General features: G+C 41.7%; 1 protein-coding gene across 9 annotated transcripts in view; it reads right to left on the reverse strand.

Annotated features, from left to right (window-relative positions):
• NCOA7 (nuclear receptor coactivator 7) overlaps nucleotides 1-19,005 on the reverse strand; it is an 830,008-nt gene that overhangs the window by 492,988 nt on the left and 318,015 nt on the right. Inside the window, exon 1 of one of the 9 annotated variants that reach the window (XM_085611676.1) lies at nucleotides 11,411-11,788. The exons of 7 other annotated variants lie outside the window; for them this stretch is intronic. In XM_085611676.1, the coding sequence (XP_085467802.1) occupies nucleotides 11,411-11,753 (343 nt within the window). In that variant the 5' untranslated portion in view covers nucleotides 11,754-11,788. Of the gene's footprint in view, nucleotides 1-11,410; nucleotides 11,789-19,005 lie in introns of those variants that run through there. One more of the 9 variants, XM_085611677.1, reaches the window with a different exon arrangement.

A 19,005-nucleotide genomic window follows, 5' to 3' on the forward strand; every position in this document is an offset into this window, starting at 1 on the left:
AGAAGTGGCCGCCATTGTCCCGGGCTGCTTGGAAAGTGAAAGTGCACACTGAATGTTCTCGGAAAGCATGTCGTGCCTGCAGTAGGAGAAACTTCTTATAGAAAATAGTGCTTACAGACTAAATAAGATATACCGTGTAACAATAGAAGTAAAAGGGCCAGTCCTCATGGGAGGTTACAAATAAAAACAAGGCAGTACTAAGGAGGGACTAACAAGCCTATTAACTAATCAGAAGGCAGCATTTACAAAGGACAATGACACACGCCAATGGGCGGAGAGTGAGCGGAACTTGAAGCCCATAATTGAATACAGCATGCCTCTCAGAGCAGCGCATGCACTGCCTGGGCACGACCTTAAAACAGGTTTAGAGATGACCATGGATTGAGTCCTAAAGAAGGGCATTTCTTGAAACTGCAAACGCCAAAAGGAGGTATCTATTGTCTTGCAGTACTTTTTCCTGCTCAGGAGTCAGTGCTCTACCTGTGAAATTCAAATGAGGCTGGGATGAGACTTGCTGGGCCCATCCACTGAGCCCACTTCTTTGCCTGCTGCAAGACAATACAACCCAATATGCCTGCAACTCACTCTTTTCCTTACTCTAATTATTCCCGATTGTCTAGACCGGTTTCAATTCCATTTCTGAATTAGCCGCATCGCTCGTGCTACATACGCGTATTATATAATCTGTAAAACTTATACAGACAAATTTAAGAGGAGTTGAAGCAATGCTGCCAAACAAGTTCATAAAGTGTATTAATATTAAATATTCTACAGCTACCAGTGGTTGTATGTTGCAAGTTTTGGTGTTGATGCTGTATTGTGCTGGCACTTTGAATAATCGCACTTCATGCTCAGTTTCTGTCTTTCACGAGTGTATATATAATCAACATATTTCCAAGTGTGGTATCATATTTCAACATTAAGTAGGTTATCGAGGCTGGACATTAGGCATTCTGACCACTGACTGCAACAGAGTTGATTCCTGTACTAACTCTGTCCTGCAAATTATATGCTGGTATTATATGCTGGTGAATGCAGTATGCAAGGAACAATAACTACAACACTGTGCATAACCAGTGCCATTTTTGCACACCTTAGTTTGATGGGGGGCACCCACATATTTTGTAAACTCTGTTTTAAGACGGATTAGGTTTAGGCTAATGGAAATGGAAGTGTGTTATGGAATACACCATTAGATGCGGTTTGTCCCAGAAACTAGAACCTGAAATTCTGCATCTCAAGAAAAGTCTATTTGCTTAATATGTACTAAAACAAAGCAGCGTTTGTTATTAATCCATTTAAAGTTCCTTGAGGGAGAACCCTAAACCCATAGTAAGAGTTAAATCTTCTTATATACTAAGACCAACGTTGCTGCCCAGGCCAGTTCACAGAAAAACATCTTACTGGCCATGTTTCATTGAGACTAGCCACCCTGCCCCATGTATACTACCAGAAGAGCGAATGGATGGAGCCCTCACAAGTAATGATTCAGCTTTGAAGATGGCTCCACCGGCGCTGTTCTGACTGTTAGCCGCCACACATTTCCCACCTCCACCCCCCCCTACCCCCCCCCCAAAGTTCGAGTCTAGTTGCGCCCGTGAGCTTCATCCTTATGTTTCGCGTTGTCCCACCCCTTCACTGGCCACTAGGTATCACTGACTTTTGGAGAAGTACAAGGACTGGCTCCGCATTCCTAGTGATGGCTTCTACGCTGTAGAGATCACCCTCGTGCTTCCTTTGGGAATCCAGGGCCAATTACGAATCAAAGGGTTAATAAACACATGTTCCTTATAGGAAGCAGCACTGGGCGCGCAGTGCACCAAAAGCCATCAGAATGGACATGACAAGTTTTAGAAACAATATGAACATAGAAAAATACCTGCCCTTCTGCTGGCCACAATAGCCTGCGATACAACGAAGCAATTTCAGGTGTAGTCCAGTTTCCACTATTCCCTCAGCTATCAGTGTGAGGCACAGGAGTGGGCGCAAAATAAGCCCACAGCACAAATATTACACAAACACACGGGGGCTAGCGGATGCGTGGGCCAGCAAGTAATCACAATACTGTGTGGTAGGGTACAGCTGGCCCCAGGCCCTCAAGAGTAGATTAAGGGCAGCGAACGCGGCGCCACATCTTGTGATTCAGCAGTTTATAAGTAAACCAAGCCACAGCAAGCAGGGGAGACTGGAATGCTACAAATGCAGAGGTCAAAGGTCAAAAACAGAAGGTAAATATTATAGAAAGAAAGAAGAAACGTCCTCCCACGAGGGTTGTACAAGGAATGCCAATGCATGCCAAATAACCAGTCAATTCCAAAGATGTCAACTGAGTCCCTGGCTCGAGAGGACTCATAAACCAGTGGTCATTTCCAGTCAGCAGCATCACGTGCACAGCTGATCTACTGTCAATTTCCACTTCAGCAGAGGCCAGAAACCGTGCAACAAGTGCAAGGATGTGGGCTTTCAACATCAAAACCAGTCCTTGAGGGCCCAAGGCAAGAAGACGAGAATGTTTAATCTCTTAATGAAAACACTTCCCAGGTCTGTCAAAGATACACATTGCAGGATGACGACAATCACAAATCTGTATGCTGCACAAACGTAGAGTTGTGAGACGTATGTTTCAGCGAAGCTCGACATAATATACCATACAATAGTGAAATTCAGAGCGCTCAGGTTTCCCAGGTCCACGCAAAAGTAGATCTACTCCTGATGTATGCTTTCCGTTCTAAGCCTACTAAAAGTAGTCATCAGTTAATAATGGGATAAAAAATGGCCAGCAAGTTCCATGAAGCAAAGTGAAAAAAATATATATATTTTTTTAAAAGAGCGGGATTAGCCTCCACCTATGTGACTGGGTGACTTCAGAGCTTTTGAAAGTTTTTTTATCCACACTACAGCTCTGAACAGTCATGAAATGGCTCTCCGGAGGGCATATTGGAACTGGCAAACATCATCAGCCTTATAGCAGCTCCGTGTTAAGATGAATTATTTATTTGCAAAGTTTTATATAGCGCTGGCTAGACCCGGAGGTATCAGAGCGCTTTACATGATGATCAGCAAGTTACAGATTACAGGATTACTTCAGTTACAGATTCAAAGTATAGACACAGGAGAAAGATAGAGGGATGGAAACATAACAGGGAGGCGAGGGAAACAATGTCAGATGTCCGGCTCGGTAGGTGACGGCCGAGGGGGTGAACCAGGGCCAAACTCCTCTATAGCTGCATAGGACAGCTCCACCGGGCATCGGAAATTATTGTAAAAACATACTGCAAAGAAACTGGGGAAAGGTGTTTAAAATTATCGAGAAATAATGTTAATTAATGTGCACACAAAAAAAATCTAATGAGACATAAAACAAAATGTCATGCAAAACTAGACTCCAATCATACTTAAACGTGCTAGGACTTAAACAATAAGATGCTGCCATATTAAAATTAGAGCTGAGAAACTGAATTTAACATTTGATTTATTCTTGACCTTTTCAACGAGCTTTTTTTCCAATCAATGTTTGCTATGCAAAATATTTTCGTTTATAAAGATATTTCGACTCCCAAAAAAGACTTTGTTCACTATGAATAAAACTCATAATTTAGAAGGTTAGGAATGAAGTTTCACACGTGTTGATGTACACTTGAATGGGGAATGAATCATTGGGAAACTTAAATGATAAAAGTAGCTGCAATCTATGAAATTGCTATCTGAAGAATATTGTGCTACTGTGAGAAGACGGGGAGTGAATGCATTCCCAGGGGTGCATCGGAAGCTGATTGGCCAACAGAAGAAAGCAATTACATGAAGATTTAAACTGAATATTGGGTCTATATTAGTGCAAATTTCTAGAGTAGACCTACACATTCACACCTCCATTTACTACCCATTCCACATTGCTCTCAGACTGAGTTTCTTGACCCTCTCTTTATAAGGTTTTGATTATTGATTTACTGAGATGACTTTTAATGATGAAGCTTTATGCTTTCTCTTGATATCATAACTCTTTATGGGTCTTGGAGTACGTCCCATTTTCCTTCTCATTTTTAGACTAGGAACATTTCCTTTATGGTACGTACTTAATGCAGTTTATTATGATTATTTGAAAGACTAATATTGATTATAGTTTTCTGTTCATATTTGATGAACAAGAATAATAAGAATTGACTTGGGACATTGAATAAAGACGATTAACAAAATTTGAATAATAGAACCCTTTAACTCAAACTCTTTATTCACTGAGATAGAACTATAATAATTTAGTGTGATGTACAGCTCTTGAGCACCTCTAAAACGACATGTGCTCCAAGTCTGGCTTGCCTATATGTCAGCAATTTTGAACAAAAACACATTTTCAATGAGATGGCACCATACTATGAAAATGTGACATGCTGGCATCATTTCATAGACAATATTATCTTCATATGGAATGGTGCCAGCAATGATCTCGATTTGTTTTTGGATTGGCTCAATCTAGGGGACGACAATTTGAAATTTACAGCCAACTATAGCACCACGAGTGTGAATTTTTTAGATATTAAAATAAAAAATGTGAAAGACATATTGCATGTGGAATTATTTACCAAAACTATGGATAAAAATACGTTACTACAGTATGGGAGCAACCATCCCAAATCTCAAAAAGATAACATTCCCTTCGGGGAATTTTTAAGATTACGCCGCAATTGTACTACCCTTAATGATTTCTACTACCATGCGGAAGTTATGGTGAGAAAGTTAAAAGCAAGAGGGTACCCTAAGAAACTAATTAAACATTCATTTAAGAGAGTGCGATTTTATGATCGGGACCAACTAATAAACAATACTAAAGAAAAAAAAGATAAAGCAATAGAAAAAAATTGTATTTGTTAGCCAATTCTCAATTAACAATATAGTCAACAGAAATTGGAAAATTTTGAATTACGCGGAGGACACCAAATTAGAGAAACCGTTGTTCTCTTACAGACTTAACAAAATGATACGGAATTGTTTGGTCCAAACATACAAGACTGATTCCCTAAGCCAGACTACACTCAATGGACAAAGGGCTATAGGGAATTATAAATGTGGAACATGTTCAAACGGTCCGCATTGTATAGAAACCTAAAATATGGTTTTTAATGGAAAAACATTAATATCAAAAACTCTTAATAACTGCCGTAGCAAAAATATAATCTACCTACTAACCTGCCCATGTGGGTTAGGTTATGTGGGAGAGACAAGCAGAGAGATGCGCATATGTCTTTTGGAGCATAAATCGGCTGTAAGAACCAATAAAGAAAATGCCCCACTAACCAATGACTTCATGAAGTTCAATCATGACTGTAATCAGATAAAATGGTTTATTTTAGAAAAAATTACCGTGAGCAGGAGAGGAGGCAATTTTGAAGCTATAAGGAAAAACCGTGAACAGTGGTTCATGTGTCATCGGAATACCATGAATAAAGGCTTAAATTCGAGAGAAGATTGGATGAAAATTGTCAGTTAGTAATAAGACTGACGTTTCGATCCATCAGGTAGTTCTATGTGCAGATAGACAGGACATCTGGAGATGGCCTAATTAGGGCATCAGTATAATGCGAAAGACAATTGGTTTCATATAGCTTGAGGAATTGACCAAACAAGAATGATTAATAAGGGGGTGATTTATTGCCACTATAGTAATCACCTCTTGATTTAGTACAATTAATAATTTACCATATGGACTTATTATATTGGTAATGGAGTTATTACTTAGAAAAAAGAGAGAGGATTATGTCTATTTTGTGTAACTGCCACGAGCCGATATCCAATAGAATAAACAAATGCCAAAGGAAGCAGATTAGAAAGGAGAATATCAGCAAAAATCGCTTACTATGACAATAATAAACAACTGAAGATTAAGCGGGAATGTATTTGTGAGTAAAAACAGAATGCGTGTAAGTTACCAAACATGCATCGGCATGGAGCTATAAGCTCGGTAATGCCATTACTAAATAAATGGGCGCACAAATATGATGGTGAGGTTTGGTATATTTTAAGCAGAAGACCTGCCTTTTCCTTATTGTGCCAGAGAATTGGGGAATGCGTATACGTACACATGTATACGAAAATATCACCAAGATATGTAGATACTAATTTACATTCGATTCAGATAGGGTGTATGTACGCTAAATACGATTGGTATTGGGATATGTTCATAGTTGGCAGAGTCGGCGTAAAAAGATTAAAGAATAATTGAACAGAAGTGTAGTGGGAATCACCTCCGGGTCATAAGGGGCAAGGCAGCAAGCGCAACAGCTATCGACTAAACGGAAGCTAAAATGAGTCATTACCAATTAGTTTCTAACCAATCATAACGTTCACACACGTATTTAAATCAGGATTTCCCGAGATGCATTTAGACCATCACGGACACAGGAGAACGTGCATAGGATTCCGTTATTCTTCAGCGAGCAGTGAGCCTTGAAGGTGAGCAAGGGACTAGTGGCAGTACGGAAGTGAGGTTAAGATATTACCTCATTCTTTTCAAAAGGCAATGAGTTTACCAAGCGATGCTTTGTCTTTTATATATTTTTTCTAAATATTCGCTCAAGGCAAGATAACAAGGAAGCAAGCATTGCCTGGCCCTTTGTTACCCAGTGGGACAATACTCCAGGGAGAATAATATAACTAGGACCACTGTCTAATTATCAAGGTATGTCATGAAGCCGGTTTCGGTAGATATAACAACAATACTTCATATTTATACCGGGCATACTGCAGTTTGTATAAACGCGTGTATGTGTTTCTTTCTTGGCATAGGTAAATTTGAGGGAATAAGTACAGATAAGGGAAGACTTGTGAATATATTTGAAAACGGAAGACCCCCTGATAAACTTAGGGCCATCTGGGACCATTGCAAGAGGTACACACGACTTTTGGTGCCTATGTGATATATATTAACAGTCTTTACGAGTGAGACTCCTACAATAATTGAGAATTTTATCATTGTTTTCAGGCTTCCTTAAGTAGTAATAACGTGGATATTAATGGGAATTACAATAAGAAAATAAAGATATTATCAAGAAATAAAACAAAGGTGAGATAATACTGGAAGACAAAGATTATGAAAAGAGGCTAATAAAGATAAATGAGGCTTCTGAGTCAATATGTATAACATAATTGAAGAACAAATAAGGCGATTTATCATGCATTTAAATAATAACTAGGCAACAACCTTGTATAAATAATACGAATAAGGTAGGGATTATTCTTCCGTACACAAAAACATTAAAAAAAGAACAGAGTCATTGGGTGTTATTAACTAATGAGAACCATGATCAACAGAATGAAATCCATATGTAATATGATGTAGAGTGATGGATTGTGTATTATAAGGAAATATTGCACATGTTAACATATGAATGTATAGTGCTTAATACAATGTATGGGCACTGGATTTGGTTTTGTTGTAATATGAATTTTTTTTACATTTGTTTGCAACACAGGATAGCTGTAGTGGTTCACCGGGGGTGAACAACAGAGAGACTTGAAATGCTAGTCTTGAAAAAGATGGAATAATAAGAAACTACCATCAAAACACGTTGACGCCTTTTTTTGTAGCAGAATCTGTGGAAACACTCTGTCCTGTAGATGGCATAATAGAGTTCATCGAGGCCTAGTGAATAAATTGTTCCTTGTGATCTGTTGAACTAATGACAAATTACAGTGTCTAGATCATATCTCTCTTTTTATTGACATTGTGTTGTATAATAATTTTGTTTTATATATAGTTTTTATGCTTTGTTTGTATGAAAATTTTTCGATAATAAACTGTCACATATTGGATGTGACTTTTTATATATGACCAAGTGTAATAAAATGATTATTAAACAATAATTTGTTGGCTGTGGAAGATAGATCCTTTTTAGTAATTTTGTGGGGGTGTGTATACAATGAATATAGCTGTTGACAAGATTGTTTGTGACACTGTTTTCTAAATTAGGAGACAGGGGATAATTTGTTTTAATTATAGCACCTCTAAAACAACAGCAATCAAAGATCCATGGGCCAGAGAAGTGCTTTAAGTGTGATGAAAAAACTGGGGGTGGGGGGTGGGGGGAGGCCTCTCAAAGGGACTTGGCCAATGTAATTAAGGGCTCAACACTTACAAATATAGTAAGCTTAAAATCTGTACTTAGAGTCTCACTCCTTTCCGCATTCTTTAGCTGCTGTTGCATTAGATGCTGAAAAAGCATTTGATAGGGTTATTTGGCAATTTATGCTCGCAGTCCTTGTTTGGTTTGGTTTTGGCCAGAAATTTCTTGCTTATGTTTCTCTGTTGTATTCCTTTCCTAGATCCTTTATTTTGGCTAATGGCCTTGTCTCTTCCTCGTTTCCTCTCTTCAGAGGCGTTCGACAGGGATGTCCACTCTCTCCTCTTCTTTTCATTTTGGCGTTAGAACCTTTCCTGATAAAGATTCGTATGAATACAGATATTACTGGTTTCCCTTATGGGGATAAGAATTTGAAACTTTCTGCCTATGCGGATGATATTCTTTTATTCATTTCCAACCCACAATCCTCTATTCCATCCTTTTTGTCGGAAGTATCTGATTTTGCGAAAGTCTCGGGTTATAAACTCAATGTTGACAAGTGTGAAATTCTCCCTTTGAATAAATTTTGTTTTCATGCAGACTTCTTCGCTTCTTCTTTCCATTGGAGTCCGGCTAAGATAAAATACCTAGACCTGTGGTTTAAATCCTCTATTAAAGACACTGTAGCACTTAACATTAAAAATCTACAAACAATGATTCAGGACTCTACAACTCGTTGGCATCCTCTGTTTTTATCCTGGTGGGGAAGATTGGATTCAATTAAAATGATGTTGGTTCCCATTATTTTATTTTACCTTTCTAATCTTCCAGTTAATATACCTAAGTCTTGTTATAAGAATATATATTCTACGCTGTCTAAGTTCTTATGGCAGCATAAAAAAGCTAGAATGTCTTTTGCAAAACTTAAACGACCTAAGCAGTTGGGTGGAGTTAATTTTCCGGATTTTGCCTCTTATCATTCCTCATTTTTCCTTAAGCATTCTGTTCCCTTATTATCTGAGCAGGAAGCCGATATCATTTCAAGACCTTTGTGGGTTGAGATTGAATCGTCTTTTTTTCATCCATTTACTTTTGAGGAATTTGTATCGCTGTCCCATATTCCAAATAAATTTTCCCTCCCTATTCTTAAAAATTCTCGCAAAACTTTTTCTCCTCTTTTCCTGGGAGGTTTAGATGACCGGTCGCGTTTTTTACACTCTCCCTTGTGGTATAATCCTCTTATTAAACTTCGCAATAGGATGCTTTTTTGGAAAGATTGGAATAGCCTTGGTATTAATTGGACCCATCAATTGTTTGATGAAGGCGCTTGTGTCCCCTTCTCTACCCTTCAATCTCGCTTCTCTTTACATGATTCCTTTGAATCCAAATATAATCTATTGAGTACGGTTTTGCAAAACAGTTATGACACTCTTTCTAATTCCATCACTCACACTAATTTATCCCCTCTTTCTCTCCCTTGTTTGCTTGCTTCTTCTTCTGCCTCCCAGATATATGCAAAGCTAAGAGATACTTCTGGCACTCGAGATAAATCTAAAACAGAAACGGACTGGGAATCAGATGTAGAGGACACATTTTCTGTCTCCTTGTGGCAAAAGGTTTGGATCAAGATAAGGAAGTCCTCTAGAGCAGCAAATACAACTCAAACGTTATTTTTTATATATAACAGACTTTTGATTACTCCTGCCAAGTTGCATGCAATTGATCCTTCCATCCCTCCCTCTTGCTGGTCTTGTTCAGCATCGAGGGCAGATCTTAAACACATGTTATTCAGCTGTCCGAGGATTCATAAATTTTGGACTGATGTGTGGACTCAGATCAATAAGATCTTTTCCACCTCTTTCCCTCTTACATTTTCACATATCTTTTTAGGTAGTCTCTCAGACATATGGTCCTCTTCCACCACTAATACGTCCATTATTGACTTACTTCTAGCTGTAGCATTTCAGCAAATCACTAAATCTTGGAAGGATACCTCCAATGTTTCATTTCAGGCTTGGTGGTATGGAGTCTGTTATCATCATAGGCTTGACAGAGCCTATGTTTATCCCATTACACTTGCCATTAAACGTGATTTATTATGGCTTCCCATTACAGATTTTTTAGATGTGTCTGCTCGATCCCTACCCCTCCATAATCCATGTACAGAAGAAGTTCCCAAGCCCCCATAAATGCATTCCTAAATGCATTCCTGATGGTTTCATGTACATACTTTTACTGCTTGTTTTATACCTATCTTGTATATTTTTTTATTTTTCTTTTATTGGAGGAATTTTTTGTGCATTTGACCTATTTCTTTATTCTTTTATATAATTTTGTATGACAATGATTACATTTTTATTGCAACTGCTTTTGTGTTATTTGTTGGTGCTTTCTGCCCCTCTCCCTTCTACCTCTTTCCCTTATCTTTTATTCCTCTCACTTAATTATGATGCTTTATTTTTCTACTTGAGATGAATTTTAATACTATGTCTTATTGTTAATTTGTTGTTAATGAACTTCAATAAACTCTCCTTTAAAACTTAAAATCTGCACTTAGCGTAGTTTGTCGCCAGACTGGTAGTTTGCAGCTTCATTGCATCTAGATATACAACAAGTATCATTACACTTACAACGAGCCAGGACTATTGGCTTAGTTGCATATGACTTAGTTGCATATGACAAATAAGTAACAACTGTGGTTCATCGTATATAATATTGAAAATGCTTCAGCTCTGAAATGAGTTGAATGTGAAAACTAAAACGAGTCTTTTTGATGTTACAACAAAGACATTAAGCAGCGGAACTGCTGCAGTGTTGAGTTTTTTTCACTCTGAGGGGGGAGTACAGAAATGGAGAGCCAGATAGGACCCGTTTCAGCACCTGCTTGTTAGAACTGTGGTGCAGAGCACCGGCAAGACCCGGCCTATTTAAAGCCCTGGGCCTGAGAGAGCAGGGCTTAGGCTTAATGATCGTATACACCGATTTTGATTGAAACAACACTATTTTGCAAACACAAATCAGAAATAATAGTACATACAAAATTAGGTTGCCAAAAGCATTGTAAACCCGTTTAAAACAAACTCCGTGTGTGGAGAAGTTCACCCAGACCAGAATTACTTTGCACACTGGGATTTGTAGTCCTTTTATAATGGATCAGACCGATTACAAATCCCGGGATGCACAGAGAATTAAATGGACTAGCCAAACCCCACCCTATGCCCTGGATGAGCATCTCAAGCATGGAACCAATAAACCTAAGAGCGCCAATACAGAGAAATAAATCCCAGAATGCATACTGCCCGCTGGCCACGGCTTGGGAAGAACAATAGCAAAACGCAGTTGCACACGGAGGACGTTACCTCGCAGTACGTTGGGTTGGTGCCGGCAGTCGATAGTCCAGAAGTAGCACTCGGGGGAGGGGGAGGTACTCAGCGACAGCCTCCTGGGCTGCAAGCGCGCGTGGACATCACCGCTGCAGATGGTGGCTGCGCGCGGCCGAATCCGAAAGGAGGTCTCCTTTCCAGCACCTGCAGCCGGGCTCCGACCCTCGGGGCTCTCCAAGGCGGACCCGCCGATACAGTCTTTAAGGATCTCTCCGTCGTCGAGCTCTGGGTGGTCTGCCAGGGGCATCGGCGCCTCGGCTTCCGCCGGACACCCATCGCATAGCTCGTCAGTCCCGTGGACACACTCCAAGGCGAACATCGCAATCCTCTGAGCGGAAGTGATGTTTTTCCCCTCGCAGAAAGGATGGTGCCATTTAAAATCTCGGTCCCCGGGAGCACGCCTGCAGCACGCAGCCAACACGTTCCAAGTGCACGGAGAACGCTTCTACTCTCCTCCAGCTGAATCCTATTAGATTATTTGTTAAATTAATCGTTTTATTTTTGTTGTTTTTGCTTCAAACAATTGAATTGCTTGTAAGGAGATTTAGGGTATGGAAGCAGATTGAAAACGTGTTAGACGCAGAGCGCAACAGCTCACATCTCCAATGTTACCACCTTTTCTAAAAGTAAAACTCTGATTTTATGAACACCCCTTACATACACTCGGCTACACTTCTCTTTGTAGAAGCAAAATCCCAAGATGAAGAGCCGCATTCATTCGCACACACCTGCACTTGTTTTTGTTCATTCACAGGGCCCTTGTTTACAGCCTAGTGGTGCTGCTGTATTTTGTACTGTAGTGGCGTGTGTGTGTGTATGTATATGTGTGTGCGTGTGTGATTATATATATATATATAGATAATCTGCCAAGGTTTCAGATTGCTTATGTGTGACATTTTCATAATTTCACTGTAAATAGGAGTGACATTCAGCGACTACGAGTGACACTTTCTCAAGAGCAAAATCAAGCACTGAAGAAAAGGAAAACATAAATATAAGAAATTACACCCACTTGAGCAACGAGAATCTCTAAGAAGATCTTAAAACGTCTGCAAAGAGCCAGAAAATGAAGATCTTGACATCAAGGGCTTTAAGTGGGATGAAAAAAGTGGGGGTCTCTAAAAGGGGGATGCATGGCTTATGTATTTAAGGGTATGGCCTAAACACATAAACTACATTTCTGTGATTTCCATAGCGTGCCGTCCGACTAGCATTTTGGTTTCTCTCTCAGCTTGACATCTCTCTCAAACCAGCAAGGACTATTGGCTTTGTCAATGGTTGTTAGAAATTTAAGATAAATGAGTAAAAATATTGAAAATGTTTCAATTATGAAACAGCAAGGCTCTGAATTAAACTGTGCTGAGGCCTGTAGAAATGGCAGTGGACTTCTGGGTGTCTCAATCACTCCTGCTAAGTTCAACCTATGTTAGTTGTGTGCACCCTCTGCATCCTTTTTCTCTACACATCTGCATATCTCACACCTCACCATTTTCGTCTTCACACTCTCTTTTTACTCGTTCATGGATGCGCCTCCTAGCAATTCCTTCATTCCACTGCTCAAAACACACAACAGACCCACTCACCTATAGGCACTGCAGTTTCTTTCACTTTTGTCTTGTCAATATTTTGACAACTGTGTCCCTCCTTCACACAGAATCACAGTTGAAATTGGAATACATTCCAATTTGTCTGTGCACTCTGCAAACAGGCCAAGGATTGGATCGCCGTGTATTCTGAACACTTTTAAACCCACTGACAAGCACTATGAGGAACTCTCACTGCTTTCATCTCTAGGACACTTAATTGTAGCTCGTTATAAACATGTGGGGGCCGTATTACAATAATTGCCCTGGGGGCCCAATGGGTGTTTGCGCCCGCTTTACGCACCCCGGAGCACGTTGGTATTATGTAAAGGGGCGCAGACGCTTGTGCGTCCCCTTCAATAATACCGATAGCGCTGGTGCACTTAAAGCGCCAGCGCTACCTTCTGAGGGTGTTTCCTCATTTGCATAGGGGCGTGCCCTATGCAAATGAGGGCTTTCCTTTGACTCTGCACCATATTACGGGCGCAGAGTCAAAGCAGCCCTCAGGAGGCACACTGACAGTGCGCCCTTTAAAAGGTGGCGCACTGTCAGTGTGCCTCCTGAGAGCAGCATTCTGTTGGGGGGGAATCCCCTTGCAGGTGGGTGCAGTCACTGACTGCACCCGCCTGCAAGGGAACCTCAATTACCCAGTAATAGGGCAGGGGGTGCCGCCTGCATTGTGAAAACACATAGAAGCTGCTCTGTGTTTTCAATGTATGCGCTGCCCTGGGGGCAGCGCGAGTTCGCAGCTGCCCTGGGGGCAACGCATTCATCATACTATGGCGCATTGTGATTGTTTGCGCCCGTCGCACTCTTTAAAAGGTGCGCCGGGCGCAAACAATACAGTCCCATGAGGTGAAAAGTTCAATGTATGCACTCCCCATACATGCGTAAAATACTACATGATAAAAAAAAATACAGAAACACATCCTGGAATTACTTAAAAATTTATGGAATGCAAAATTAAGGAAACTGTGAAATAGACACAGATACTGAACTACTGACATCCTGGATTACCTTAAACGCACCGTGATGCGGCTGGGCTAGGCAGGAGGGCCACGGCTTCAGTAGCAGACACTTTCAGAGCATCACATGGTGCAGACGATCAGTCACAGTTCTCCCCTCCTCACAGCCAGACAGTATGTCTGGCTGTCCAGAGGCCCTGGATCTTTCATTGGTGCAAGTGAGCTTGACTGGAAGAATTATTCCCCGCCGAGCCTGACACACACGTCAGATATAATATGGTGTTTATTAAAAACACCAATCTGGCAAGTGAAATCAGAGTGCCGGGTAGGCTGGGAGAGTAAAGTTTAGTCACATGGCTCTCCCCGGTTGCAGTAAACAACACTCTACAGGCCTGCCAGTGCTGCCGGCTCTGACCACTGCCATCACTCAGCCAGACCTATTTCTACCGCTTGTCTGGGCAGCCAGCAGAAAAGAGGTAAACAATACCACTGGTGCACAGCGCTGCTTTGCAGGACCAATCCTCAGCAGTGCAAGCCAGGCCCGGAACACAACAGAAGACACCAGATACACGTAGGTCATGCTGAATCTTGGCTCTTCTGTTTTTAGGTCTCGCCTGACCCAGCACATGCGCTGGTCTGGCGAGACTTATTGAGAGGGCTCCAAAAAGTGCTACCAGGCCAGCCTAGAGCTACAGTGCATGTGCGTGGGCGCGCGCGCTTTACCGCGATTACTTTCACTTTCGCGGCAGCATAGCCAATAGGTCTCGTTTTTGGGACCTTATAAGTATTTAGTTATGCAACTGTTGCATGGCTAAACACTTATAAGGTCCCAAAGGCGAGACCTATTGGCTATGCCAATGCTTGTTTTATTTCCCGCGCTGAAACAAATGTATCCACCTGCAGTTTGAAACTGTGGATCACCACAGCAATGACTCACAAGTCTCACGTGACCCTCGGGCCTGCAGCGGGAGGAAGTTAACTGATAAATTGCATGGACAGGCAAAGCACTGCACATGAGTTGCTTTCATAGAGCAACACATTATATACAATGGTAATGTGGAGGAATGGATATCGAAGTACTACCCATAGGGTACATCAAATTGCTCTATAAATGGTGCATCGTCTGTCTTAAATTTTTAATGCATCAAAAACCACATACCACTTTTACTTCCTTGTTGAAACAATTCTTCATTGCATTTTATAGAAAAATTAGACATAGACAAAAAACCTTTTGCACAAAAATGTACATATATTCATATATATATATATTGTTACCTGAACCCCAGTTTTTTAATGTCAGTGTTCGCACCCTCATTAATGGCAATACACTTCGAGGTAATCCTGTATACACATGAGGTATCCGCTACACCTCCTAAAACATTTTGTGCATGTGTATCACCAAATAAATGCAATTATTCTTGATTTTAGTGGATTCCTCCATCCTTTTCATAGAGCACAGCACCGCAGGATCCTTGAGTGACTAATGCATTTTAGTGCATTGATGTGGACACCAACACTAAAATACATAGTCGCCAAGTTTTTGAATTCCTTATTTCTGACATTTCTATAGTTTTAGGGTGTGAATGAGTGACATTCTACTGCTGAATGTGTGACACTTCCCCAGGGGTAAATCAGAGCAATGACAAGTATATGCGTGCCTGTGAGTTTTCTTTTATTGTATCCAGAGATTTAACACAATAACCAATATATCCTCAAAACAGGCCAGACCTGAGAGTTAAACATTACTAGGGTTTGTTGCAAAAAAGATATCCCTCCTAAGTGTGATGGGATAACAGAAGAATGTCTTAATACTATTGACTTAGAATACCAGGACTCGTTAATCAAAAAGGTTCGTAGAACATATGCTGCGTAAGTTTATCTGGTCAGAATAACGACCACGTAACAAACTAAAAACCCTACAGTTGAGTCCGGAAGAAGGTGGGTTAGGGTTCCCCAAATCAAAAAATATTTTCAGGCCACTTTTATGGACTGGTGTGAGCAGGAAGCTTTGTCCCAAGATTATGGGTTTCATTTTTATCTCCAGCAAAGGTTATTAGAAAATAATATCCAGCTAAACCCTTTATTAAGATCCCCAGACTGCCCAAACGCAATAGATATAAGACCTTGCACACAATCCTAGACAGATTTACTCAATTGAAGAATGAGTTTTAATTTACCTTAATCCATCCAGATATGAAGATAAGGCACTGTAAGGATCTAGGGTTACTGGTGGGTCCACAGACATTAAGCAATTGGAAAAGGCTAGGATTTCACCAAATAAAAGATCTTGTGATCGAGGGGAAGTTGAAGTCCTGGGAACAAGTTAAAGGGGGCAGAACAGAAGCATTTTTGGCCCTAGCATTTTCATATTTACAGATTTCCAGCCTAGTAAGAAAACTACAACTTCCTGAGGATCCACTCCTCGAGGATATTAGCTACGCACTATATGTTAAGGAAATTATGAGATTAGGGAATTGGTATCACATCCTGCAGCAACAATTTTAAGAGCAAATAGTCCTATCACCCTACTAAAAATACAAGAGAATACGGGAAAGATGCAGCATTATGGAAAGACTATAACGTATGGTCCAATAAGGCCATACGCGGGGCGAATTTTAAAAGTATTGTATTTTTTTCCAGATGGCAGTTTTATTACACCCCTGATAAACTCCAAAAAATGTTCCCAGTGTTGTCATCATATTGTTTTAGATGCCACTACCCAAAAGGGGACTGGACCCATATCTGTTTTACCTGTCCAAAAATGACAGATTATTGGATCAGGATTATTAAATTGGTTAATAGGAAATTTACCCTAAATCTAATCCCCCATCCCCTGATTACCTTATTTGGGATTCCCTATTTAAATTTAACAGTTATTCAAAAACAGTTTGTTTTCATTGCCTCTTTGGTAGCCAAGTCTCTGATTTTACAAAATTGGAGAATGCCAGATACACCCAGATTTTAACAGTTGGTATCTAAAATGAGGCAAGCGAAACACAAGGAGGAACTTTATTCCCTTAGGGTAGGGTCTGCCCATAAGTTTATACAAATCTGGGGGAAAGATCAAACAGTCCAAGAATAGCGGCGAAGATGGGGAGCAACAGACACACATTAGCCAACCATTAGCGATAAAGAGCCAATTGTAGATTTTCTTTTCAGGGTTACTATAGATTCTAGGAGTATCAGAATAAATTAGATAAAATAAGGAAAATTGATTTTTTTACCCTAGAATATTGTACTTTGCCGTGACAAGTTGTAGCGGTAAGGAAGGAGCAGGTGAGAAACCAGGTTGTTTTAGCTTGGGTTTTATTTAACAAGTCTCTTCGTTTGAGACACCAGAGTCAACAATCAAGGTATCGGGCCTTTAGATCCTGTCCTGTTCGGTACACAGACTCGGATTCCGTCTTCTTCTTCAGGGCCGGACTGGCCGTAGCGGGCACCGGGCAATCCCCCGGTGCGCCGCATGGGTTGGGGACGGTTTTGGGCCCCAGGGGGCCGTTTCTGTTACAGGGCCGTTTTTGCAGCATAGCTGCAAAATCGGCCCTGTAACGAAATCGGACAAAAACCGGCCATGGCAAAGAGCTCGGCGGCACCCCCAAACCCCTCCCCCCCCCCCTCCCAGGGGTGGGGGCCTGCCGAGCACTTTGCCAGGGACGGTTTTGGTTCCCAGTTCTTCTCTCCTGCTTCTGGTCTTGTCACAGTCCTGGCCGGAGGCTCGGGAAATAGGAGAGAATACGGCAGACGTGAGTGCCGATATTCAGGTTACCAATATTGGGGAGAGGAAGTGAGGGACCACCAGTGCTCTGCTCACACGCTCATGCCGTGAGGGTAGGTGCTGGGGAACGGGTATCACTCAGGGATTACGGGGAGATTCTAGTCACTAGCATTCGCCTTCCTCCCCACCCACCCCGTGACACGGTCCCATACCTGTTTAAGCCACGCTCCTCCAGGAGGGTGGCTGGGCGCTAGGAGGGAACGTTGGCCTCCTGGCTCTGTGGGTCCTGTTTCTTCCTTCAGGCTTGGTACTCTTGACGGATGTTTGTCTCTCGGCGTCTCCCTGTAGCTCTCCTCCGATCCCAAGTGCGCACGCTCCCAGCGTCTTCTGGGTTCCTCTTCTGCTTCGTCAGGGATGACGACGAAGTCCTGGGTGGAGCCTTCCGGTGAGCAGTTCCAGTTAAAGGGACAGGGGCCGAAATACACTGAGTCAGTTTCATGCGGTGCATTCCCTTCCGCATTCCAGTCGTCAGTCTGTGAAGAAAGGAAAGATGGCGTTTCAGGGAGCACAGACCACCAGTCCCCAGCGTGCTCCTGCTCCCCCCGAGTTAGCACGGAACCGCGCTACACCTCCCCCCCGGATTCTCCCAATCGGGGAGAGGAAATACCCTAGAGAGGAAGCCCGTACTCCCATTATCAGCACCCTACGATGTCTGACCTCGAATGAAAAGGGTTGTAGGGACAGAAACCACCGTAGGATGCGGGGATAATGGCTCATGTTCCTGTTCATCCACTGGAGGGGTGTGTGATCTGCATACAGGATAAAAGGGCTGTCGTCCAGATAGTCTCGCAGTTTGTCCACTGCCCATTTCACAGCTAGGCACTCCTTTTCTATAGTTGGATACTTCTCTTCCCTAGGGAACAGTCTTCTACTGATGAAAAGGATTGGGTGGTCGATGCTATCAGGGAAAAGCTGAGAGAGTACGGCAACCAACCCATAGTCAGAGGCGTCGGTGTGCAGAATGAATGGTTTACTAAAATCGGGTGAAGCCAGTACGGGACTAGTGGTTATGGCCTGCTTCAATAGGGTAAAGGCCTCTAGTGCCCTCTCGAACAACACCTCTCACCGGCACAGAAATAATAAACGGATTGCACAAACAGGCAGGCTAAGTTAACGTTGCAATGTCATTTAGCATGGGCACTGACATCGAGCTATTCCTACATGCCTTGCTGTCTCGATCACCCTGTGCATTTGTCTCCCTGACTCACTGCAGTCAGTGGAATGCCGTGGTGGTGGCAAACGGCATAA

Source organism: Triturus cristatus, chromosome 6 (assembly GCF_964204655.1).
Source record: "Triturus cristatus chromosome 6, aTriCri1.1, whole genome shotgun sequence".
In the NCBI taxonomy this organism is placed as follows: Eukaryota; Metazoa; Chordata; class Amphibia; order Caudata; family Salamandridae; genus Triturus; species Triturus cristatus.